Source organism: Pongo pygmaeus, chromosome 13 (assembly GCF_028885625.2).
Source record: "Pongo pygmaeus isolate AG05252 chromosome 13, NHGRI_mPonPyg2-v2.0_pri, whole genome shotgun sequence".
Taxonomy (NCBI): Eukaryota; Metazoa; Chordata; class Mammalia; order Primates; family Hominidae; genus Pongo; species Pongo pygmaeus.
The window spans coordinates 64,255,569-64,283,110 of NC_072386.2; the positions used below are offsets into that span (position 1 = coordinate 64,255,569).

At 37.8% G+C, this 27,542-nt stretch overlaps 1 protein-coding gene across 1 annotated transcript in view; it reads left to right on the forward strand.

Moving 5' to 3' along the window:
* Window positions 1-27,542, forward strand: part of RORB (RAR related orphan receptor B) — a 194,505-nt gene that overhangs the window by 120,494 nt on the left and 46,469 nt on the right. Inside the window, exons 2-4 of the mRNA XM_054502185.2 lie at window positions 12,350-12,435; window positions 16,711-16,852; window positions 24,462-24,863. Of these exons, the coding sequence (XP_054358160.1) occupies window positions 12,350-12,435; window positions 16,711-16,852; window positions 24,462-24,863 (630 nt within the window). The remainder of the gene's footprint in view (window positions 1-12,349; window positions 12,436-16,710; window positions 16,853-24,461; window positions 24,864-27,542) is intronic.

Below are 27,542 nucleotides of genomic sequence, written 5' to 3' on the forward strand. Positions count from 1 at the left end.
TCTTTGATTCTATAATTTCCTTTTATTTCAAGATTCAATTCTGAAGCAATGGAGGCTAAACTGCAAATTTACTGGAACATAAATTGTATAACAACGTAATTTTCAGTGCAGAAATTTACAATATATTTAGTCATTGTAGCATCATCTATGTTCAAAAAAATCAAAGCTCTTGTAGATAATCCAAACAATCACACACACACACACACACGTGCGCATGCCTATAAATACCTCACCTATGTTCTATAGTTTGTGTATATAAGTATTTGGGGCATCAGTGGCTAAAGGCACATTAAAAATCAAAAGTGTCTGCAAACGTGAAAAAGGGACAAATAACAATACAGGTAAATTGTTAAGATGTTATGAACAAGTTAAATAAAGTTACTATTAGATTAGGAAGAGAAATGTTAGTAGAGTACTAACATTCTAATCTTACATGGACATTGTCTCAGTGTGGGGTAATAGTCCACTCACATACCTCATGAGAAGATATGATGTCACTTTTATTTTACCAGGTTTCTTTTTTCTAAAACAAAGACATTGAAATTGGTTCTGATCACTATATTTTAGAACATAGCCTCCTTCTTTTCTCTGCCGTCCTGGCTCGTCTCTTTTTTTAACACACTCAAGAGATTTAGTCTTTCTTTGCCACCAACCAGAAAAAGACATGTTTTACTTATTTTCAAACTCTCTGAACAAGTGCTGAGAACTTCGGGAATGGTCTCTACTGTGTCTATCAATGAACACAATGAGAAACAGTGTGTATGCTTTCTACACCAAACTTTAGTTACTTGACTTTTGCTCGTGTGTGTGTATATGTGTGTGTGTGTGTATTGTGGGGGGTGGAAGGCCAAAGGTTATTGTCCCAACCTTTGAATTGTCTGACTCCAAGTAGATAATTTAATGGCTTTATATTTATATTTAACAAGCATGCATTGAATCCTTGGTGTTTTCAAGTATTCTGGAAAGTAATGCAGTATAGGAATTGCACCTCAGAATACAGTGAATAATACTTGGTTGAACTATATGAAATTGGCAATATTAACATTTTTTACACAAAAAGGTGGCAATTTCATATGATTCAACTTGATATATGGTTAGTGACTACAGATTAAGGCATGATTGATAATTCTGGAAGCATTCTGCTACTAGTTACTTTTCATTTAACCCCATTAACTAAGTCTCCAAAATAAACAAGTAATCTAGAATTTTGTTCTTGTTCTTAGATTTTCCTTTTTCACTCTTCAACCACCAACTTTAAGATTGCCCTTTCCCATTGCTATTTACTACTTGAAACTTGCTCACTTTCCAAGACCTGGCTCAAAAGCCACTTCAGCACCAAACCTTCCCAACCTCCCCCAGTTCATATTAACATCGTCTTCTTCCAGGTTTATTTAGCAGTCACCTGTCTGCCCTGCATTCAGGTGATGTAAACATGTGTGGCTGTAGAATTACAGTATTCATTGCGAAGACAGAAACTTGGTTTTGCACATAACTGTGGTCTAAAACAAGTAGATGTTGGCTGAGTTGTTTTTCTTTTTTTTTGAGTTGGAGTGTTACTCTGTCACCCAGGCTGGAGTGCAGTGGCACGATCTTGGCTCACTGCAACCTCTGCTTCCCAGGTTCAAGCTATTCTTCTGCCTCAGCCTCCTGAATAGCTGGGATTACAGGTGTGCACCACCATGCCCGGCTAATTTTTGTGTTTTTAGTAGAGACAGGGTTTCACCATGTTGGTCAGGCTGGTTTCAAACTCCTGACCTCGTGATCAGCCCACCTCAGCCTCCCAAAGTGCTGGAATTACAGGAGTTGGTTGTTCTTAGCATGAAGGGTTGTTGAATTTTGTCAAAGGCCTTTTTTGCATCTATTGAGATAATCATGTGGTTTTTGTCTTTGGTTCTGTTTATATGACGGATTACATTTATTGATTTGCGTATGTTGAACCAGCCTTGCTTCCCAGGGATGCAGCCGACTTGATTGTGGTGGATAAGCTTTTTGATGTGCTGCTGGATTCGGTTTGCCAGTATTTTATTGAGGATTTTTGCATCGATGTTGATCAGGGATATTGGTCTAAAATTCTCCTTTTTTGCTGTGTCTCTGCCAGGCTTTGGTATCAGGATGATGCTGGCCTCGTAAAATGAGATAGGGAGGATTTCCTCTTTTTCTATTGATTGGAATAGTTTCAGAAGGAATGGTACCAGCTCCTCCTTGTACCTCTGGTAGAATTCAGGTGTGAATCCGTCTGCTCCTGGACTTTTTTTGGTTGGGAGGCTATTAATTATGGCCTCAATTTCAGAGCCTGTTATTGGTCTATTCAGGGATTCAACTTCTTCCTGGTTTAGTCTTGGGAGGGTGTATGTGTCCAGGAATTTATCCATTTCTTCTAGATTTTCTAGTTTATTTGCATAGAGGTGTTTATAGTATTCTCTGATGGTAGTTTGCATTTCTGTGGGATCGGTGGTGATATCCATTTTATCATTTTTTATTGCGTCTATTTGATTCTTCTCTCTTTTCTTCTTTATTAGTCTTGCTAGCAGTCCATCAATTTTGTTGATCTTTTCAAAAAAAAACCAGCTCCTGGATTCATTGATTTTTTGAAGGGTTTTTTTGTGTCTCTATCTCCTTCAGTTCTGCTCTGATCTTAGTTATTTCTTGCCTTCTGCCAGCTTTTGATTGTGTTTGCTCTTGCTTCTCTAGTTCTTTTAATTGTGATGTTAGGGTGTCAATTTTAGATCTTTCCTGCTTTCTGTTGTGGGCAGTTAGTGCTATAAATTTCCCTCTACACACTGCTTTAAATGTGTCCCAGAGATTCTGGTATGTTTTGTCTTCGTTCTTATTGGTTTCAAAGAACATCTTTATTTCTGCCTTCATTTCGTTATGTACCCAGTAGTCATTCAGGAGCAGGTTGTTCAGTTTCCATGTAGTTGAGCGGTGGGAGCTGGTTGTTCTTAAAGTACTCCTTACTTGTCTTTGCTGGACCGTCTCAGATGCTCCTCACTACCTCCAGCAAAAGAAGCACTTCTGTGCAATTCACTTTTTTGAAAAGTTAATAAACACTTTTAGCACCACTTTAGATTTACAAAATAATTGAGCAGATAGTACATAGAGTTCTATGCACTCACCAACCCCCCAGACACAATTTCCTCTATTGTTATTTTGCACAAGTATGGTATACTTGTTACAATTATAAACCAATACTGATACATTATTATTAACCATTTATTCTTTGTGTTGTACTATTCTATAGGTTTTGACAAATCTGTAATGATGTGTATCTGTCATTACAGTATTGTACAGAATAGTTTCACTTCCCTAACAATTCCCTGCCCTTCACCCCTTCATCCTCTTCCCCCACTCCAAACCCGTGGCAACTAGTGATTTTTTTAATTATCTTTGTAGTTTTGCCCTTTGAAAAATATTATGTAGCTGGAATCAAACGTCTTCTTTCACTCAGTAATATCCATGTAAGTTTCCAACATATATTTTCGTGGCTTAATAGCTCTTTTTATATTGCGAAATAATATTTCAAAGCACAAATGTACCACAGTTGGTTTGTCTGTTCACCTGTTGAAGGACATCTTAGTTGTTTCCAGTTTTGGGTAATTACGAATGAAGTTGCCATAAATATTTGTGTGCAGGTTGTCATGTGGACATAAGTTTTCGTTCAGTGGTAAATACCTAGGCACACAATTGTTAGGTGGTTTGGTAAGACTATGGGTAGCCTTGTAAGAAACTGTCAAACTGCCTTCCAAAGTGGGTGTACCATTCTGCATTCCTAGCAGCAACAAGCAAACATTCCATTTGCTCTGTATCCTCTCCAGCATTTGGTATTATCAGTTTTTTAGTAGGTTTATAGTGGCACCTCGTTGCTTTTAATTTGCATTTCCTTAATGATACATGATATTCAGCATCTTTTCATATGCTTATTTTCCATTCATAAATCTTCTTTGGTTAAGTGTCTATTCAGATATTTTGCCACTTTTTGAATTTTAAGAGCACTTTGTATATTTTGGATTCAAGTACTTTATCACATACATGTTTCACAATATTTTCTCTCAGTCCTCACGTCTCTCCATTCTCTTAATGCAATTTTATTTTTAACATAGAAAAGTTGTATTCTTTTTTCATTTTCTGAAACGATATTCTTTTTGAATTACTCTCCAAGGAATAAACTCTGCCTGGTCATTCTAAATTATCTCTGAGACCTGGTTTTGTGGTGTGCCCCATCCCTGTCCTTCAGTGAAGGTGATGCTGTGTAATCACAAGCTTCCTGTTGAAGGTTTTAACTAAATGTAGACTAGAGAAAGGAGTTTAGAAAAAAAATAAGGAACTAAAGAGAGATGAGTTTTATTTACTGAAGCAAATAATTCTGTTTCTTCTTTTCATAACTGGATAAAATGAGCTATCAAGTAGAGTACATGTCTTCATATAGAGAGCAAGAAATAAATAAAGTTCTCTTCACAGAGAGGAGAGGTTTGGGAACGGAGATCCTGAGGGGTAAATTATAGAATGTATCGCTTTCCTCTTTTTTAGAACCTCTGAAATGTTGTCATGTATATGAATCACAGAGATGCTGTTACAACCCAGATTCTTTTTTTTTTTTTTTTTTTTTTTTTTGAGACAGAGTCTCGGTCTGTTGCCCAGGCCAGAGTGCAGTGATGCGATCTCGGCTCACTGCAACCTCCACCTCCCGGGTTCAAGCGATTCTGCTGCCCTAGCCTCCTGAGTAGCTGGGACTACAGGTGCGCACCACCACACCCAGCTAATTTTTGTATTTTTAGTAGAGACAGGGTTTCACCATGTTGGCCAGGATGGTCTCAATCTCTTAACCTGGTAATCTACCCCCCTCAGCCTTCCAACATGCTGGGATTACAGGCATGAGCCGCCATGCCCAGCCACAACCCAGATTCTTATAGGCCCAGGGTAGGAGCAAAATGCTGCATTTCTATCAGGCACCCAGGGAAGGCCAATGCTACTGGTCAGGGACCACACTTTGAGTCAGCAAGTCTCAGGACAGCACACGACAGATGAGAGGAATGCCATAAATATCCATCATGACCATTGAACTCCATGTTAACTAATCTGCCTCAATGAGACAGGACAGCTTTTCAAATGTTGGATTTCCAGAACTACCGTGAATAGCCAAAATGAGTTCATTGCTTGGTTTCAAAAAACTGCTGGATCTCCCTTACCTTTATCAAAAGAAGTAAACTTTGTACCATTCAATTTTTAAAATAGAAAAACTGTATGTTTTTTAACCTTCTCAAGAGAGCCTTTGTCAGTACTGAGTATCCAAGGAGCAAGCTTGTAGCCACAACCGCAAGAGTGAGTGTACAGAAGAGGGAGGTGCCATTACCAAACATTGCTAGAATGTGGAGAAAATGTGGGTGCAGGTAACAATCATTAAATCTGCAAAGGAAGCCTGGTACACTGGATGTTAATTACAGTAACGCAAGATATTTCTGGAATATGCTGTGTTCTCTTTTTTCTGCCTTGTCCATTAGTGACCAGAGCTTTCTCTTTTTTTTTTTTATTTTCTTCTAACCTTTCAATTATCCTACTGCCTTTATAATCCAAAGGAAATGCCTAAAAGGCAAAAGCAGAGACCACTTTTCCAGAATCCAGGGAAATTTAAAATTCCATCAGTTCTTACAGTTGCTAAAACTGTGGCTACCTGGACATCACAGAACAGTGCTTCTCAAACTCAAATGCTAGCCTCAGGATCTCATTCTAAAGCAAATTCTGATTCAGCTGGTCTTGAGTGAGTCGTGGTAGTCTGCAATTTTACCATGATCCCCGGAGATGCCAATGCCACTGGTCTGTCGATCACACCTTGAGTGGTCAAGAAGACATTCACTCAACCTGAATAACGTCAGGTCCCACACACAAGTTATCCCATTATAATTAAAATGTTGACAGGAAAAGATGAATTTAATGGGAATTAATTCCTAAAGTATGAGTTCAAAGCCACTACAGCTTATAAAGTGATTTACTTTGTTTACAAGGGGAATATTTAACTTATCAGTATTTTCTCTTAATGATTATACTAATTGCTGTCGTTATTTGTTGGTCTCATGTTCTGTTGTTTCAGTCCTCTGGGGAGTGAACAAACAACACTTCAGGGGTAAATGTTCATATGTAAAAGATAAATCAGCCTCTATTGTGACAATCCTATACATGATGCCTTTGAAAATGATCTTATTTTGTCATTATCATATGGTAGTAATTTTTTTCTTAATCTAGCTTTCGATGATATATGGTATAGGGAATTAAAATAATATAAAGCCAAATGTATCTTTAAGTTATTTAGGAGCTATCAGCCATTGGAACAGAAAACTCACACAGCCCACCACCCAGAGTATTACAGAGAAGACCCCAGATGCTGATAGACGTGAGAGTGTTATAGTAGAAATTAGAGTGCACTGAATTTCATGCACCATATTGTATATTTAGACAGGAAGCTGATGTTGAGATGCACTCTGCACTGATGAGATACACATGGGCACAATCAGATGACAGGAATCTTTTAGAATCACCACCTTCTAGCATGGTATAGCGGCCGAAGTTCAAGACTTTTATATTTGTCCTCTGAGGATCTTATTTTTCGAAGATCCTATCCCATCCCAACCTTGGGGCTACTGTCTGATGAATCACAGTTATGGTGGAACTGGTTCCCAGGGATACCTGCTGCATCACCGACCTTTGGCTTTGTTATTAGGTGACATCAGAACATTTTGTACCTAATAGAGATAGATACTTATCAGTCTGCCAGTGAGAGAGGGAAAGAGTACAAACAGAGATTTTTAACTTGAATTTCTCGCAGATGGTAGATGAGATACAATTTGGGTAGATGAGATACAACTTGGGCTACTGAGACCATCTGCAAAAGGATTTTTAACCAAAATAGTCATCTTTATTGGAAATTTCTACATGTGTAAATTGTGCTTTACTCAGACATTAAGAGATTTAATTGCACTGCCCACTTTTAGCATAACTGTAAAATTATTGGAAACAGAAGCTAACAGGTGAATCCAATGTCCTGGAATGTAGTCTGTGTCTAGCAATACAGTGTCCGGTGTCCAGGAATCATAGCCAGGTCAGATGTCCTTAAGGCAAAAAAAAAAAAGAGAGCAGAAAACAAAGATGCTACAAGTATAGCCCCAAACCAAAAGTGAGAAAACATAGAGAGAGTTCCTGGTGACTCTTTAAAATGTTCAGATCTGGCCTGTCCCTGGGTTTTTCCACCTTCACAGGTGATTTATGTGGTGGAGAAAATTCCTAGCTAATAACTTAACTCATTTAATTCCCAATGGGAGCCTCATCATATACAAGAATCACTTGCGGGCCTTTTCCAAAATATATATCCCCCACAATCTCTTGTTCATTCTCTTTATCCCAAATATGAAAAATCAGACCCAGCTTGGTGGCTCATGCCTGTAATTCCAGCCCTTTGGGAGGGCAAGGCAAGCGGATCACTTGGGGCCAGAAGTTAGAGACCAGCCTGGACAACATAGCAAGAGTCTGTCCCTACAAAAAATGTAAAAATTAGCCAGGCATGGTGATGCACACCCACAGTCCCAGATACTCAGGAGGCTGAGATGGGAGGATCCCCTGAGTCTGGGGGTTTGAGGCTGCAGTGAGCTACAATCACACTGCACTCCAGCCTAGATGACAAAGTGAGACCCTGTCTCAAAAAAAAATTAATATTGCTTATCACCTCTTTTATAAGAAAGAGTGTATCAAATCTCGTGGTTGTACTGAAATAAATAAAACATTTAGAACCACTACTTTAAGGAGTTATAAAAATTATCCTTTAGACACCATAGAAAATAAAGTATGATCTTCTCCCTGTCTTCAATGGATTTAAAATGCCCAGAATATAGGAATGGCCAAGTTGAATTGTAGGAGTTGGAAAGGTGAGAATTGAGAGCCATAAGAACAAACACAGTAAAAATGTTTCCTCCAACCAGAAAGTACGTGAAAAGTCTGTTATTATTACCATTCTTAATGGATGCTTGTAAGAGTTAAGGTATTTTGTTGAATCAATGTGATGCATTTTCTAGTTAACGCATTAGCTGGATTAGTTTATATAATCTTAACACCTGCTGTTACTAGCGGAGGTTCTGAGGGGGCAGAACTAAAAATGTGTGTGTTTTGACACGCAGGAAGAAGTGAAAACATGGTAGTTTTGTGCAAAGTTGTGGCAGGGAACTCTAAACAAAGAAGGGGTTTTCAGGGAGACTTGGGGGGAGAGAATTGCCATCTTCAAAGAGGGAGAGAAATTTTGTTTATTCCATAATTGTTGAATAGGATCTGCCTGCCAGATCACTAGATAGTAAACTAATTGTACCTCATCAATTGTTCTAATATAAAGTAAAGCAGCAAATTATTTTAAATCTTTCATGACACTCTTTGACACTGTCAGAATATTGTTTCAAAAAAGATAAAATTATATAGCATTGATTTTATAAACAAAAATATTAATTAATACATAACATTTTAACTATAGTCTCCACAAAGGATTATCAATAGAAAAATACAATGAAATGAATATCTAAGAAATTGAAAAAATGAAAAATGAATAAACCTCACTCAAGCCATCTCTCAGGGCATTTCAGTTCCTCTAAGTTTGTCTCTTGGGGAATACTATTGTTGAATAAATCCATGAGTCAAGCAAAAGTGCAAAAGTCAAACTCTTTCCTCAATTTCCTTCTATAACCTTCATTGTAACAGCTGGTGAGGTCCAAACAACCAAATCCTCACAAGATGTTCAGTTGGAAACCATAGTCAATAGCATGTCACTAGATCTGTATTCACTGCAAGACAATTCCACAAGAGCCTATGCCTGTTACAGTGGCAAGATATTGAGAAATAGCAGGCATTGGAGAAATAATGGGATTTGTTGTTCTAATCAGTTTGTGAAATGCTGTCTGGAAGATGTGCTTTATAAAACACATAGTATAGGTCGGGCATGGTGGCTCACACCTGTAATCCCAGAACTTTGGGAGGCCAAGGCAGGCGGATCACAAAGTCAGGAGATCGAGACCATCCTGGCCAACATGGTGAAACCCTGTCTCTACTAAAAATACAAAAATTAGCTGGGCATGGTGGCGCACACCTGTAGTCCCAGCTACTGGGGAGGCTGAGACAGGAGAATCGCTTGAACCCGGGAGGTGGAGGTTGCAGTGAGCTGAGATCGCGCCACTCCACTCCAGCCTGGCGACGGAGCAAGACTCCATCTCAAAAAAAAAAGTATAAACTATAAAGCTGCAACTCAGAAGCAGTTTATTTCCTTACATGAGAGAAAATGAAAAGAATTAGTATTTTAAATGACTTAAATTTACCTTTACCTATCATAAACCTCAGATGATGTATTCTATTGCAATAAGTTAAAATGGTCACAGATTTCCAAACCGATAACCCCTTTCCACACACAGCTATACACATATACCATTTTAAATGACTTATTTCTCTTTAAAAATGTTGTTAAGATGTTTATAGTTCTTCAGGATTACATGTTGAGCCAGGATTATAAATATGTATAAATATGCAGATGCTCTATCGAATGTTCCTTATCTCATTTGTATTTCCAAAGTTGTGTAAGATAACCTCTGTGGCTTTCAAAAACATCTTGTCACACCCCAGGGGGCAAATTATCTCTATTTTCATTTCCTTTAAAGTTAGATCATTTTATAATTAAGAACTTATAGAAGCAGATTCTCCCCACGTGTAAGCTACTCCCTGGGGAGTAATTTATGCAAAGAGAACCTTTGACTTAATATTATATAAGCTAAAAACTATACAATGGATAACTGAGATTTTTAGTCGTTCTAAACAATCCAACATTTGAAAGGTTATTGCTAAAAAAAACCATAGTACAAATGACTTGCTGTGTCATTTATTAGATTATTTTTAAATGAAAAGATCTTTGATAAAGGAATAATAATGTGGCTTGTCGTATTTTTTGTCCAAAAGTTTTAGAAAACCAGTTAACAATGATGATTGATGTGATGATGATGACGATGATAACGAAGACTAACATTTCCTAGCTCTTTAAGATTTTACAAGGTGCTTCTATATAAAATATCTATTTGATCCTCACAAATCTATGAAGTTTGTCAGTTAAGCTTTATAAACTAGAAAACATAAGATCAGATATTTTATCTTGGCCGTGACTCCAATCATTAACAGACTAAGGACTGGAGTCCAGAAGGACAGAATAGAATAACATCAAATCTCATATTTTTCTCCTATCACAAAATCTTGAAAACAAATACTAGCTCGTGTAATCTAAAAGCTAAAATAAGAAGAAACGAATAAAAATGTATACTTAGTCTCACAAGTATTTTAGGTGACTTTGTCTCTTCTGATGTTTTTTTATCATTAGCTCTTTAGCTGGAGCTACTGGAGTAATATAGGAATTTAAAACTGTAGTCTTATTTTGTCTGTGTGGAAGTCAGAGAATAGTTACTGAATGAAGTATCAGGATATTTAGCTAATTTCTGGTTGTCAATTCCCAAATCAACTCAGAAGCAGAACTTAACCTGGATCCTCAATTTTTTCACATGAAAAATAGGCACATAACACTGAGATTTTTTGCTTACAAAGATGATTTGAAATTTCTGTGAAATATTTACTTTTTAAAAAATTCAATGTACTACCCTAAAGCTAAGTATTATCTTTTTTAAAAAATGTAAACTAATAAGAAAAAGAGGGCAATGTCTTGCATTTATTTGTTTTGTATATTCAAGAGTGAGAAACTGTAGAAAAGCATCCAAGTGGCAGATTGATATACAAAGCATTTTGAAGTATATTTTGCATAATTATTTTAAATTGGAAGAGGAAATAGCAGATCTTCTAGTGTGTATAATTTTAACAACTCTTAGAATACTATCAGACATAGGAATCACTACATTCTAAATAAATTTTATCTCATGGATCCATCCATAACCTGTGTGCTGATTATTTAAAATCATCTTACCAAGAGGTTCTATATGCAGGACTTTACACCAAATTGCACACATAGAAAATAGAAATCCCATGCTCCACCATATTCCACCAAAGTAATTGCCTTACCAACAACCCCATTTCTGTCAAACTTACTACCTTATCTCAGCCTCTTGGCTAGGAAATTAGGAGTCACCTTTGACTCTTCCTTTCCATGTCGGTTCCCTTTTTTAATCATACAATCTAGCTTCTGCCTTTGAACCATCTTTCTATTTACATCTTCCTCTCCATTTATCCTACCACTTATGTAATAAGCCATGTTTTTATCTCCTAACACCCAAGTTGGAAGTAATCTTTAGTTGGTTTTCTGCTTGTTTATGGGTAGCCTGACAAACTCACCTTTCTAAGGTGAGTTACTTTGATCACTTCTTTACTCTGTTCACTTCATTGATTCCTTATGGCCAGTGAGATCAGATGAAAACCTCTCTGCCTAACCCCAGGTACTCCATAATCTGGCATCAACCCTCTAGCCAATCATCTGACCTAAATTTACATTATAGCCAAGTTATTGTCTCAATGATCACAATCCACAATCATCCCAGGCCTCCAATCTTTTTTCATTTCCCTTCTGCCAACAGAAATGCCCTTTGCCTTTCCCTTCAGCCTAATTAAATCCTGCACGATCTTCAGAATCAACAAAAATGCCTTCATCTCCAATGAAACTATTTCAGTTTGTATTGAATTCATATTTAGTACCCTCATAATTTATCCTGATTTCTCCATGTATTAATTTCATTTTATTAATTAGATTATTAGTATCATTAGCATATGTTATCCTCCATCAATAGCCTTTATTATTTTAGAGAGCATATACAGCATGCTCAATAAATATTGGACTGATTTATTATTGACATTTTTGTAAGTAAACATCCAGCCACACAATGTATAAAGCTACCATGCACTGCTCCCTCCGAGTTTTGCTTTATTTATGTATTTATTTTAAATATCACTGAGATAAGGCCACGTGAAAGCGCTCAGTAACTTAATGTTTCAAGTGCAAAATAAGAAAAGAAAACCGTGGGTTCAAAGGCTTTTTGAGTCCCACTACTTTTAAGGTCAAATTCACAAAGGAGAAAACAGTGAATGCAAGACTTTGGAAAACTGGTTTCTGGTTGTATTTTTTTAGTTTGAGAAAAACGAAGCAAACTATGGCAGAGAAATGTACTTTGACTTAGAAGAAGCTTAGGACAGCCATGCAAATACTAATGGATGACTCCCACACCACCGCCCACACCCCAGTATTTTCAAATACAAACATCAAGGCAGAGATAGATGGGGAGAGAGATAGGAAGAGTGAAAGGAGAAAGAAAACTTCTGTATGCTCAAAATGTCTATTTTCTCCTTTCAGCACAAATTGAAGTGATACCATGCAAAATTTGTGGCGATAAGTCCTCTGGGATCCACTACGGAGTCATCACATGTGAAGGCTGCAAGGTATGGGACTTTTATACAGCACGGTTCTGTATTTGCCTCAGGCATCTGTGTACCTCACAAGACGCGGTGCCACCTTTTTAAGGAAGGCTTGCTAAAGGATCCTTCTGCCTGCTGCTGACATTCAGGAATTCTTGCGTGGTGGGTGGGAGGGTTGATTTTCGGTTTTGCCTTTTACCTTTTTGTTATTGTCTAACTGGTCAGCATCTCCTTAAAAATGGATGCGTATTTAAAACCTTGAATTATTCACATTTACAGAGATATAAACACTGACTCTTGCTGTTTTAGCAGTATTGTCTCCAGTAAATTCCAAGGCACTTATTACTATATGAAAAAACTAAAGGTTAAAATAAAGATTATAAACTAATAGGTATATATTTAACTTTTTGCTTGAGAAACAGGAAGTCAAGGTAACAGCTACAATATGCATATGGCCATCCTTTATTCTCACGTTACAGGAAAAAAAAAAAAAGAAAAGAAAAGAAAACTGGAAGCATGGTATGTTAGAAGCCGACAAGATTAACTCTAAATCGACTAAAATTCACCTGCCCCCACCCACCTCTTCATTTTCCGATGAGGTCCTGAGGTATAAACAAGATTATGTCCTTTGATCAACATCATCGATTCAAACAGTAAAGAACAGAGCATGGCCAAAAACACGGGGTTTTTCAGTCTCAATCCAGTGTTCCACTTCCAGACAGATTCCACTCATTCTTCCCGTGGCAAACTAATTCCTGTGAGCAAGCTGCTTTCTTAAATAAAGAGCTGGAGGAATAGCAGTAAACATAGACTTAATCTGAAATAAGAGAATGTTGAAATTTAACAGTAAGTTTTAATAATGAATCCTTAGAAGGAAAGAAAGTGCGTGTGAGAGACATAATAGCCAGGGGAAATCAAAACAGTTCTATAGCTAACGTTAAAGGACCATGTGTAACCAGAACAAATAAAATGCAGCCACAGTCTGGGAGGGAAAGGTAATATGCTGGTAAAGTTATTGGCAAGAGCAATTATATTTTTGATCAAAGATGCAAGCAAAGTGAATTATTCTTTTAAGACCAGTAAACTGAAGGAAGTGTAGTACAGTCATAGAGTCTAAGATCTAATCTTAATCTTAAACAGGATTTCAAATATAAACAAGGCAAAACATACTGTAACTGTCAAATACTGGTACTGTGTGATAAATTGACAATGTCTTCATAATGGTCTCAAAAAGGCATGAGTCTTGGAATTAAAACTGGAGTGAAGAAAAGAAAAGGAAATAAGTAAGAATAAAGTGGGAGAGGGAAGAGGAGGAAGCATGATATTAACGTACTAACCTGTCAACACACTGCTGTACTTTAAAGATGATTAGTGATAATCTATTTGTGAATATCATGAGATGTTCTTCACGTTCTGTTCCTCTGCAGATCTATAATTAAGAATTGAATGTTGTCCACTTTAATGCAATTTTTCAACTCATCAAGAATAAACAAGAAAACAAAATTACGTCAGCAATTTTTTACCCTCCTTGAATAAGTTATTACGTCCTCTAGGCAGATAGACAAATAGTTTTCTTCATAAACAATAATAGTTTAGGAGTCAGAATCCTCTCCATTGAAAGTATTTCTACCATTCTATTGGCTTGTTATGCAATCTTGAGAGCTCTGGTTTACATAATATCTACTAAAACTGATTTTTAGATCAATATCAAAATGGAGATGTTTGGCATTTGATTGTATAAGCTCTATCTGAAAAATGTGTGATTTCAAAAGATGGAGATATGTTCAATTTAAAAAGCAAAATATTTTAAACAGTAATTTCCAAAAAGTTTAACTAGTGCACAAATATAACCCAGAAAGCCAATAGCCAAGAACAAGTGTCATCTTTTCTATTTAAAGGAAGAATCCACAATCAAAGAAATTATGCTGTTATTATGAAGCATACTCTGAGGTTTTAGTCAAAATGGCACTGTACACCACACTGTTTTTTTTTAATTCATGGAAAAAACCCACATTTGTAAATATGCTACTTTTTTCTGCAAATAGAAAACTTAAAAATTCTCTTCAGAATTTGATGTCAATGTCAGCACATTCAGTATCAACCTCTGAGTTTTCATAATACTGTTTTCAAGTCAACATAAACAACCCATTCTAAATAACATCAATTCAGCTTGTGCACTTATTCAAATTTCTATTCATTCAATAAAATTTGGAACGCAATCTCTTTTTCATGCCAAAAACCTCATTTGCAATAATGAGCAACAGATAAGCAAGAAACGAGTCGTAATTAATGTCAAATTGGTCTTAAATTAGGGCTGTAGCTGTGACTTCAGAAAAGTCTTTTCTGTCCTGTCAACTCTTTTGCTAAGTAGCACTAGAGTATCCAAAGATAAAAACCACACAATTCTGTCTTAAAATGTAAATCTCAAGTCATCTTTAATCAAGACTGATGGGCTGAGGTTATGCTTTCTGACAGTTTTTATGGTATATAAAGTACATCATTTCAATCCCTGGGAGCTTACGTTTGATCTCTATTCTAAGATGCTCCATGAATTCAATCAAACTGGACAGTCAGATGTCTCACTCTGCCATCACTGGTTTATTAAATAAGGAATGCACTTGAATCTATAGGGATGAAACTAGTCCCTGTTGTTGAATGGCTAAGCCAGTTGGGACTCTCTCTCTCTCTGAGGAGATGCTTGGCCACACCTCCGTGTCTGAGTTTCATCACAGATTGATCAAGCTCTCTTCACCAGTGCCGCACTGAGCCATATTGGAGCTCAAGATAAAAGGAAAATCAATAACACAGATCCTTTCTTTAAACTATTGGGTATTTTTGCGTTAATGTAGATTTTTAACACATTGTGTTAAAATATTGTATTTTCTAATTACAAAAATTTTAGGTGACCTTTAAATGTTGTGGGCAAGGTCTTTGCCTCACTAGGCTCATCTAGCCCTGGCCCTGCTTGTTCATCCTGTAGATAGTTGAGGAAACACAGAAGCTGTTTGAGGGAAGTCAGGGGATCTATTCTAGGCTTCTCTGCAAGATAGGCATTGAATCTACCATTCCTGAACTTTTCTAGACTTCCTCCATCCAAAAGATGATGCTGTGGGATATCTCTTCCCAAAATTTCTCTTAGAAAGGTTGATGTAGACCATCATTTTGCTCGTGACATGTTGCACTTTTCCTTTTTTTGCTCTAGACAATTCAAAAGCAAAGAGTAATTAGGGAAATCGATTACATAAGTCAATGAATAGACGAATGATAACTTATCTATCTCTGGAGAAAATGCTTATTTTCCCCAATAGAGTTTTCTATAAGACAACTAAGGAGAAATCTTTTAAAAATCAACTCAACTGTGGATTTATTTAAACAAGCAGTGTATGGTCACTGGCAGTCATTTTGTACCTGATGAACCCAAATGTACTTGCATGAAGACATCTTACACTGAGTAGCCTGAGGCCAAGTAGAGACCATTCATTCAGTTTTTACTTAGTGCTTTTTGTTGTTAGACAGCTTATATATAATATTTTCTTTTTTCAATGGTGTGGTTGATTATTAAAAACAACTTTCAAGACCCAGTCAAGGTGGCACACACCTGTAGTCCCAGCTATAGTCTGAGGCAGGAGGATCACTTGAGTCTAGGAGTTTGAGGCCACAGTACACTATGATCCTGCCTGCAAATAGCCACTGAACTCTAGCATGAACAGCATAGCAAGACACCTCAAAAAGTTAAAAAAAAAAAAAAAAAAAAAAAAAAAACACTTTTCAGCTGCATTCGAGTCAAATTCGAAAATTTTATGGTGGGGAAAAACACATCTTAGAAACTAAGAAAACAGTAGTGCATACTCCTCAGTGTTGCTTTTTCTTACCAATACCTCAAGTTCCTCACCACCGCAGCACTTGACACAAACCTGTGTGATTTTTCCCATCAAGTTCTGTCGTGTTTGGTTTAGTAGTCTCCTTTGCTACTCCTTCCCCACTGCTCTTTGCAGAGCAGAAACTTCTGTTTATTTCTGCATAGAACAGCACAGCTGCAAATGTCTTTAGCAAACATTGATTCAAGGAATGAATGAATGAGTGAATGGGTAAAATGAATGATACCCTCATATCCCTGCAGATAGCATCTATTTTCCCCAGCAGAAATATCTGCAAGCCATACATGAAGAGGTATCCAAAGAGCTTTAAAAATTAAACTCAGTTATGTTCACTGTAGAAAATGTAGCAAATGTCTATGTTAATGTTCTCTGTTTCCCTTCTTATAAATCTGTTTCCCTCCCCTTCTCTTTTTCCCTCAAGGGATTCTTTAGGAGGAGCCAGCAGAACAATGCCTCTTATTCCTGCCCAAGGCAGAGAAACTGTTTAATTGACAGAACCAACAGAAACCGTTGCCAACACTGCCGACTGCAGAAGTGTCTTGCCCTAGGAATGTCAAGAGATGGTAAGGCATTACCTTCCTGTTTCTTACTTAAGCCCTTTCAAATGGATGCTTTGCTGGAGTCTATTTAAGCTGCTGGAAGAATTCTAGATGAGGGAATTGGGGATAAGAAGAAAAGAAAATCACTCTGCTGGTAGTGCATTAAAAGGAAAAGTAAGAATATACAAAAATAGAGCATTGCCTATGAAATAAGAAAGCAAAGACTTTACCGTAGCTCAGGGAGCAACTTGTGCTAACTAGGTTTAGTGCAAGCCACATAGGCCTAGGTTGAAGGTGACCATCTGTCTAGGTTTGCCTGCAAATGAGGGATTTCCTGGGACATGAGACTTTCAGAGATAACACCGGAAAGTCCTAAGCAAACCAGGACCACATCTGAGTATGTTCACTGGGCAGGTCTGACTGGGCTTGCTTACTGTGTGGAGACACTAAGGAGTTGCATATGCCTCTATGGGAAGCCTGGAAGTCCTGCTCGCTGGTCATAGCTACCCAGAGAAGGAATTGGACTATATGAGCCCATAATGAAGTTTCCAAAGGCTAGAGCGAAGTCCAAGTGTTAGAAAGGCTGCCTAGGTGATGTCTTCCTCAGAATATGATACCATCTACACTCCACCTTGATGCCCACCCACACTGAATGGCTTGGCTTCCCAAGGGAACATCTTAGAGTAATGAAAGAGAACAAATAAACTCAAACAAGATGAATGAAGAATTTCACCTAGCTTTGTTTTCTGTTTTCATTCATTCATCCAAGTAATTCTTTCCCTGATGACATTGGACACATCACCCCTGTATCATACAGTGAGTGGCCCTGAGTCCTGGGGCCATTTCTGTCTTGTTCCCACTAAAACATCGGGCTCTTCTTAAAAGCACACACCTAAATGTTTGTTGAATAAACGATGGAAATCCCTTCTACCTAGAGCCTAAGACATAGACAATGCCCCAACACTTTCTGTCTTTATGTCAGTCAGTGTGGATTCTGGGCCTCTGGTTGCACTCCTTCTAGTGAAATTCAAGGCTGTATAGACACACACAAAACAAGAAACTTCCAAGTTTTAAAGAAATGTGAATAATTGGCATGCATTTAGTATAAAGGGATTTCGTGAGTGACTAGATTCTTTACCTTTTCTCTAATTCCCAATCCATCTAAACTTGTCCTGCAGAAAAGTACACCTATAAAACAAATTTGACCAAAAAAAAAAAAAAAAAAGAATCTGACCTGAAACCCTTCAGTTTATAGGTAGCTTCTAAAGCTACAGAGACGAAGTTTCCAAAATTTTTCTATTAACTGATTTGTTTTACTTGGCTCACTAACCAGATATATTTACTCCTAAGATAAATGTATAGCAATGGGTACTTCTGTATAATCAAGGCAAATAAGTTAAGAGAGAGGATTAAGTAGTTTTCAGTACTTATTTGGTGTAATTATATGGGAATCTGAGTTGATGACTTTGCACTTCATTTCTACCATATGGCAGTAGGTAGCACTTTAATTCACAGTGTCCGAAAAGCCCCATTAATAATTGTGCAATGAGATAAGCCATAGGGTATTTGTTTTTGTTACTTCTTCCTACAATAAAAGGAAGTATCTTTCTGGAAGAGCAGGTCTGAGTCTGTGCTGGTGAACAGAATCATGGGCAAGAGATGAATATATGATCCAAGGCAGATTCAACAGATTTAGTGACATCAGCCCACAAAATCTAGATGGTCTGAATCCCATAACATAAAAGAAATGTGTCGGGAGGATGGGAGGGTCATTTAACAGAGCCACAATTTATTCTCAAGGAGGAAGGAATTCATTGCAGCACATAAACCTCTATGCAAATAAAAGCAATGTAGTGTCTAAGGACACTGAGGATTAAGAATAATGATTCATTTCAACTTCAGGTCCAGAGACAATCCTGAGGCTGCCTGGGACATCTTCAAAAATGCCTCCTAAGCACATCTTATGTGAAATTTATCATGAGGAGAAATGGTCAGGGGGGTGTGGGTGGGGTGGGGAATCTGGAGAAGAAGGGGCTTAAGCAGAAGAGAAAACAAATGATTCTCTCTAAGAGAAAAAGCTGCCTCTTCACTATATCATACAGAGAAAGTTTGGTCTGAACCTTGATTACAAAGGGTGCCTTATGCCAGGTAAATTATGCTAATACCAGGGAAGCTGAATAGGTTTTATCTCCTATTGATAAGTATTGCCTAGTATGTAGTATTGAATGAGTCAAAAGCCCTGAAATTATGGTTGATTACCTATGTCTAGTAAAGGCTCAAGAATGAAAGGCAGGGTTATTTCTGAATCAGAAGAATCCCTACCTTCTTCTGATTCAGCAAGTATTTTTAAAGTGCCCTAGAAATTGTACCAATAGCCAAAGTGAGATGCCCTCATACCTAACTGCTTTCTACAGCCCGCTACTTCCCTCTGAGATAAAGTGGCATCTTCATTTTGGTATATGCATTTGCTCTCTGTCAATTAGGCTCCAAGAATGTTTGTTTCTTCATACCTGGCTGCTTAATGTGGCCACTAGGAAATAGCTTAAAATAACTGTTGAAAACACTGGATTTTCATTCTCTCCTGAAATTTCACTGCTATATCGGTTTATTAGCTATCGAATATATCAGTAGCCATCAAATTTATCAATAATGAATTTGTTCAAATTTAGCTTAAGCGAAGAATCAAAAATCACATCCACTTGGAAACATATACGTGTGTCTTTATGTGTATAAAAAGGTGAAGACGTGTGCATGTGTGTGTCTGTGTGTGTGTGTGAATTGGCAGCATGCATAAGCCTACTGAATCTTCTCTATCATTTTATTTTTTTTCTTTTACCTACACCCTTTACAAAGGAATCTTCAGGATAACTGTTTCCAATTGTGCTACTATAAATTGATACTCACTAGTATATGTCCTCCCAAGTGGCATGTCTCTACAAAAAGACAGAAGTTGCCCTAAAAGGACAGGTTTCACAGATTAAGCTTCTATCCAGAACTACATTGCCCAATCCACATGTCACTATTTAAATAATTTAAATTTAAATGAATTTAAATTAAATAAAATTTAAAATTCAGTTCTTCAGTCACACTAGCTATATTTCAAGTGTTCATTAGGCACATGCAGCTTGCAGCTACCATATTGGAAAGCAAAGAGAACATTTCAACATCACAAGGAGTTCTGGCAGAGAAAAAGAGGAAGGAGAAGAGAGAGAAGATTTTAAAATAATGAATAGGCTTGGGTAGATTGAATCAGACTTCTAATACAAAGCCTACAGCATTAAAAAAGGGTGGCAGAAGAGGCACATCTCTGAAGCTGAAAAGAGTTAAATTAAGACCAGTTTCATTGGTAAGCAGCAAAATGTAAATATAGAGAACTTTACAACCAAAGGTAGTAGATAAAATGATTTTGGAAATTTATAGAAAGTCATAGATTGATAGTCAGTTGGGCTCTCTTGAAACCAAAAACACATGTCCATGTGTTATGTAAATAGAAATCTTTAAAGGAGCTATGACTTTACTTTTTAGTTATACCCAAAACTTCTATTCCATTTAGAATACCACAATTCAAATAAATATAAAGTGATTTCCAATACTTTCACATAAAATTGTTCTTTGCTATTATGGGATCAAAATGAGGGTTAAGAGCATATCATGAGAAAATACCACATCATTGAATATTTATAAGCACTTGCAATGTATACAGAATTGTGCTGGTTTCTTTAAGAGGTAGCAGTTTAACAAGAGGCTGTCTTTATACTCAAGTGAATGTCATTAACAGAATAATTCAAGTTTGAGAGGGGCAGACAGTTAAAATATATGCCAGTCTGATTAATACGTAGTGATAAGAAGAATGCTAATATTTGAAATATTTACATGGCCTTTGTTAAAATAGTTCTATGCATACAACAAATGTATTTACAAATAGTGAAAATGAATTATGTCAAGAAAGTCAGTAGGTTTATTTTTGCCATGTACTGTAATTTTTTTCCCAATTTGTCACCACTGCTATTGCAAGAAGAGGCACAAAACTGAAACACTGGCTTATCAGTGTTTCTGAAATAAATGGAAAATTAATTATAGAACAGTATTACAGTCATTGTCTGTGAAGTCTTTGATTTAGGATTACACCTGAAATAACTCTAAAATGTAGTAGTTTTAAGTTGTTTCTTTGAAAATATTTCAGTTGCTCAGTGACCTGATAAGTCAATTTTGTAAAAAATGCAGAGCTTTTCTTTGTTGAGTTTTTAGATGTCAACCATGGCAGAGGTCTTGGCAGCATACTCTTTTGACATTGTTAGTTTGTGATTATGATGTCTGTGGTTAACAGCAGATTTCTGTGTACATCAGCTTCAGGTCAATTCTATAGCTCCGCTGATTGTAGATGGCCTTGCCTGGGATGACCAAGGAGGTTCGGCTCTGCTTCACATATCTCCCAGCAAGTTTATCCTCTAGCAAGATAGCTCAGGCATGTCCTTGTCACGGTGAGGTGCACAATCACACAAGCCTTTTTCAAGTCTCTGCTGTGTCACATTTGTCAATATTCCATTGGTCCACAGTAAGTCACATGACCCTGGGCAGGATGCCTGCAAATTGACATGGAGAAGGGCATGGAAAGAAATAGACAAGAGGAATCAGGGTCATTAATGCAATCAGTCCTCCACAAAGTATATTTCACCTAAATATAGAGTATACAGAAATCTAAAGCAAGGATTAAATGGAAAAGGGTTTTTTTAAAAAAAAAAAAAAAACACACACACAAATTTCTGTTTTCGTGTTAGAGGAGTTTCTTATTCTCAATCTTTAATTCCTATAAATTTTGAACCAATAAAATGCAAAACTATTCTACTAAAATAAGTCAGAAAGTAGATCTACCCTAGCTAAAACAAAAATCTTGATCTATAGCAATGGATAGAAACCTTGTATTCACTTCCATAACTCTACAACAAAGAGCTATTCTGAACCTACCCAAATGCAAAGGGCAGAAGGGCAGCAAATAAAGAGCTCTACTTTCCTGGGGGAGAAGGGGAAGTTCTTTCTGAATCAATATTTATAGTTGTTTATTTTTTCCTATACAAAAGGTGTTTTTCCCCTAGAGAATAATATGTAATAAATTGCTTAGAAAGATGTACTATAAAGATACAGAGGAAGCTTGCCCTACTAGTTACTGTAGAATTTGGTACATAGACAAACTGGAAATGTCACCGCAATTAGTAAGCAAATAAATATGTCTATGAGAATCAGAATCTAATAAAGGTAGTATCTCTACAAAGTTAAACACAATGATCTAAATAATTCAAGACCATATAAAACCAACCACTAAGATGGAAAGAGGAGTTTAGTCTGAATGAGTCAGATTGTTTGCCTTCACACAGAAAAAATTACTAGATAATTATCACTTTGTTTTCCTACTTAGGCAGCATCAGAAAGCCAGAATGTAGGGGTTGGTTGGTTGGTTGGTTTGTTGTGTTTTGTTTTGTTTTTCGAGACGGAGTCTCCCTCTGTCACCCAGGCTGGAGTGCAGTGGCTCAGTCTCGGCTCACTGCAATTTCCGCCTCCTGGGTTCAAGGGATTCTCCTGCCTCAGCCTCCCGAGTAGCTGGGACTACAAAGCACACACCACCACGCCCCCAAGCACATGCCACCATATCCGGCTAATTCTGTGTGTGTGTGTGTGTGTGTATTTTTTGTAGAGACAGGGTTTCACCATGTTAGCCAGGATGATCTCGATCTCCTGACCTCGTGATCTGCCCGCCTTGGCCTCCCAAAGTGCTGGGATTACAGGTGTGAGCCACCTCGCCCAGCCCCAGAATGTAGGTTTTTAAGAAGGATTAAGAAGATACAGAAAGAGTTTGTTTGGCTTCTTCAAGCCCAGCCCTCACATCCACAATCCAGCAGGCAAGAAGGAGGAAAACATGCCCCAGTATCCCCAAGTGAATGCGACACTTGCATTTACTTCCCCTTAATCAGAACTTAATCACCTGCATGTACCTGCCAGTGAGGGGGCTTAGGAATTACAGTCTCCATTCTGATCAGCCTATGCTCAGATAAATATAGTAGCTCTGTACCCAATGGAAAAAGAAAATGAATTTTGGAAGAAAATTGGAGGAGGAGGGTGAATGGCAGCTCTTTCAGACTGTGGGAATCTCTTCTGTGTTCCCTTTGTGCTAGAGAGTTCTTAAGCACTTCACCATTTAGATATTCTCAGAAAAGCATCAACCCTCATGATTGAATCCAAGAACTGTGCCTTTTTCTAAACTCCATTTCCTTCTTTCTCCATTCTCTGAGCTCCTAACACCAAGAGGTGGTGGGAATACCGTCACAAAAGAACAGAAAACAGAAACTCAGAGAGGAGCCTCCAAGTTTGTGGTAGCCCCCACTATTAACATGAGCTGAACAATGCTTGATAATTCAAACAAGGTAGGCCTGTGACTCAGGATGTTCACATCCTAAAAAGGCAGTTGACACCCTGTGAGGAGAAATGTCAATATTCACAACAGTTCAGGAGGTTAAGTATCTTAAGAAACAACACGTTGAAATGAAAGCACCTTGATATTACTCTGTGACTACTTGGCAGCACTTCTTCCTTCTTTTTCCTCGGACTGCTGAGAATATTGCCAGAAGAGATAGGAAAAATCAAACTTGGGAGTGATAGAATGAGAAAAGATAGTTACTGTTTTGGTCACTTGCTAGGCATTGGATGCCCCAAATTGCTATTTTCCAAAGAATCTTATCATTTGATCCCAAAAGCCAGCTGAAGGCAAATGATACCGTCACTTAAAATTATGTTTATCACCCAGCCCCATGTCTTTGGTCTTACCCAACACACTAGAAAATCGGCCTGGCTGGGTGCAGTGGCTCACATCTGTAATCCCAGCACTTTGAGAGGCCGAGACAGGAGGCTCACTTGAGGCCAGGAGTTCAAGACCAGCCTGGGCAATATAGCAAGGCCCCATCTCTACAAAAATTTAAAAAAAAAAAAATAGCTGGACCTGGCGGCATGCACCTGCAGTCCTAGCTACTCAGGAGGCTGAGGTGGGAGGATTGCTTGAGCCCAGGAGCCCAAGGTTTCAGTGAGCTATGATCATGCCACTGCACTCCAGCCTGGGTGACAGAGCAAGTCCCTGTCTCTTAAAGAAAATTATTATAAAAAGTAAAAAGCAATTTAAGAAAGAAAACAGAAAATAGATTTGAAAGTGAAATACTAGGGTCCAATCTGGCAATCTAGTAATCCTAAAGATTAAGAGAAAAGTTAGTTATGAGTGTTGGTTAACATTTTAATAGCGGGTACTATTGCTAATTTGGTATTCTGGTTTTTTGCGTTTTTTCCACAGGTAAGAAAAGAAGAGGAAAACTTGCTTTCTAACTTCATGCCAATGAGAAATACATACATAAATTTTTGTATTTCTTCTTGGCTTAGATTTATTTCTCACTGTGGGCGTAAACCAGGACAGATACCCTCTGAATATAACCTTTCCCCAGATGCGGAGTGCAAATGAATGGGTTCTTAAGTTATGGTGCTAGACATTTGTGCATTTGAAGTTGAAGGGACAACCATCCCATGACCCGTTGTACCTGAGGTGGTTAACGTGAATGATAACCACAAGTGCTGTTTTCTGCTTTTCTCTCCAACCCAGCTGTGAAGTTTGGGAGGATGTCCAAGAAGCAAAGGGACAGCCTGTATGCTGAGGTGCAGAAGCACCAGCAGCGGCTGCAGGAACAGCGGCAGCAGCAGAGTGGGGAGGCAGAAGCCCTTGCCAGGGTGTACAGCAGCAGCATTAGCAACGGCCTGAGCAACCTGAACAACGAGACCAGCGGCACTTATGCCAACGGGCATGTCATTGACCTGCCCAAGTCTGAGGGTTATTACAACGTCGATTCCGGTCAGCCGTCCCCTGATCAGTCAGGACTTGACATGACTGGAATCAAACAGATAAAGCAAGAACCTATCTATGACCTCACATCCGTACCCAACTTGTTTACTTATAGCTCTTTCAACAATGGGCAGTTAGCACCAGGGATAACCATGACTGAAATCGGTAAGTGGAAGTCTCCTCCCAGTGGCTTTTTTTGAGATTTTGCTTTGAATTTACCTTGGTCCTATTTAGTATGGTAATTTTCTTAGATTTAAATTGAATTACTTGGATTCACAGCTTCTACTGAGAAAACAAATTGATTTTTAAATATATTCTAATAAATGTCATTTTTCCCCACCCCATAAAAGTTTATTTCAAGCAAAGGAAGAAAGAAGAAATTATAAATAGAAAGATGCTATCTGTAAAGAACAGATGCTATCTGTTGAATTTGGGTTCTCACTGAAGGAAAAATGTTATTGGTATAAACAGGGAAATTTCGGCATGTATTCAAAGTTGATGCTATTCAAAGTGAAATTGCTGAAGGATATAGAAACAGTGTGGAATAACCAAACGAACAGGGGCCCAACTCTTCCTCTAAGATAAATGGGGACAAACTTTAAGCAAACAGTATCTCAGCTTCCTTCTTGGTGAAGTCAGGGCGATAGACCAGAAGACCGCCAAGGCTCTTGGAAATCTGAATTCAAGAATTCCATATGGGATTCTGAATTACAGCAATGAAAAGAGTGTAGTCTGGAATCTTATAGAACATGAGAGCAACAAATAAGCTAGTCATAGGCATGATTGCATCAGAAAGCTGATCCTCTTTCCTTCGATTCCTAAGGAGCGATCTTCAAGAGTGCCCTGTCTTAGGCAAGCTCTCTTCTGACCCACTGCAACTTTGTTTTACTCCATCAAACTCAGGGGTCTATTAAATGTTTAACCAGTTAATCTCATCAACTAACTGCCATAAAAATATTGAAGTAGGTTTAACACATTACTCTCCTGGGTAACAGGGTTGCATGTTAACAGTAGCCTAGAAGAGCTAAGCAAACAGTGGCGATGTGATCCCAGGCTTCACTGCAATATTTAGTGTACTGGAGAAAGCAGGCTAGAGCTCAGGAACCTTCAAGAGCTCTTTACATTTTACCCAAAGAGGTGGCAGAGCAGAGCAATTAAGAACTGTGCTGCCTGAGTTTAAATCCTGGCTCTTTGGCTTACCATTTAAGCTGGAGCAAGTTTCTCAATCCCAGTTCCTTCATCTTCACAAGGGGGAAAGCATTAGTTTGTAGCTCACAGGGACATTGTAAAGCTTAAATGAGTCAATACGTGTAAAACATAGCAAGGTTTGGCACTCAGGAAGTGCTCAATAACTCTTAGCTATTACTGTTTTATGCTACATGCTCAGTCACCTTCTCTGTCTAACCTGCAAATAGGAGCCTAAAGCCTACAAGTGTTTTAAATTAAGCTGCTGTGAACACATAATGAAATACATGGCCATATTCTTGGCTACTTGTACCATCTGGTTGAGGAAGAAGCGATGTTACACAGTTATAAACCTGAAGTGTTATTTCTCCCTTTTAGCAATTCAGCATGTGACAGTGAGTAACATTGTTGACAAAGCACCTGTAATGACTTTCACAGCTGAGAGACACACACAAAAAAGAAACATCAACTAAAATAACAAAAATAGTTAATTATTACTGCCATCCTTAACCTTGTTTTTACTATATCATAGGCCCTTCACACGTTTACTTTTCACGAACATCTTAAAAGATAAATTAAAATAGTATATCTGTTATACAGATGCTGAAACCGAGGCTTAGCGATGTCGCATAACTTCCCGGAGTCCTATAATTACTAAATGACAGAGCCAGGGTTCACCTCAGACAGTCTGATTCCAGAGTCCCTCCACTCCTCTGTTAACCTGCTACCTGTCATGGGTCTCAATTCATAGACTGCATTGTCAACTAATAGGGACGGTCATTTAAAATAGTCATTCAATCTTTTCAAGAGGGAAAAGGCACCTTCCTTTGCATTTATACTATTTAATATCTAAGTTCCCGAGTCTACTATTAATTTGGGAGATATGTTTGAATCCTTATAAAACAACAACTCACAACAGTGGAGCAATCTTCTGGCCTATATTCAAAAGGGGAGTCTTCTAAGAATTAATAAATCATAATTTTTTTATGATTTAGCAACCACATTAATATTATGGAAAGAGAACTACAGCCAAACCATCAGGTCTGGGTTACCCTGAACAAGTCATTTTTCCTCTCTGACCCTGAGTCTATTTTGTGAACTGACAGAACTGGACTAGAGAATCTCAAAATTTATCCAGATATTCTGCACAGACATTGACATGCAAAATAAACTCATGTATATTTTACTCAATTATTTCAAGATACCGCTAGTCTTTGGATATCTTTAAATATGTTTCAAATTTTGGAGGATTTTTTTATCAGACATTTAGGGATGCAAATGGACTGTCCTGCCAGTGCTCTCAAATTTAGCAGACCCCTAAGCCTAAATAGTGGTTTGGTTCACATTTCGTTAAAACAGCAATGCCACCTAGTGGACACAAACCCATTCTATGAATGTCGAATCTAGGTACCTATGAAGAGCCACGGTAGTATAATATACTGTCTTTCCTGCAGCGTCCAAAACATTGACACTCATTTCACTAAAATATTAAATCCTTGACAGTGTCACTGGGCAAGAAGGCATCTGTGGTATAGTGTGGTGGCTAAGAACTCTGCTTCTGGAGTCAAAGTACGTGCATTCAAAACCCAATTGTGCCTTTTCCCTTAAACAATTTACTTAACTTCTCTGAGTCTCAGTTGTTAACCCAGGCCAATAATA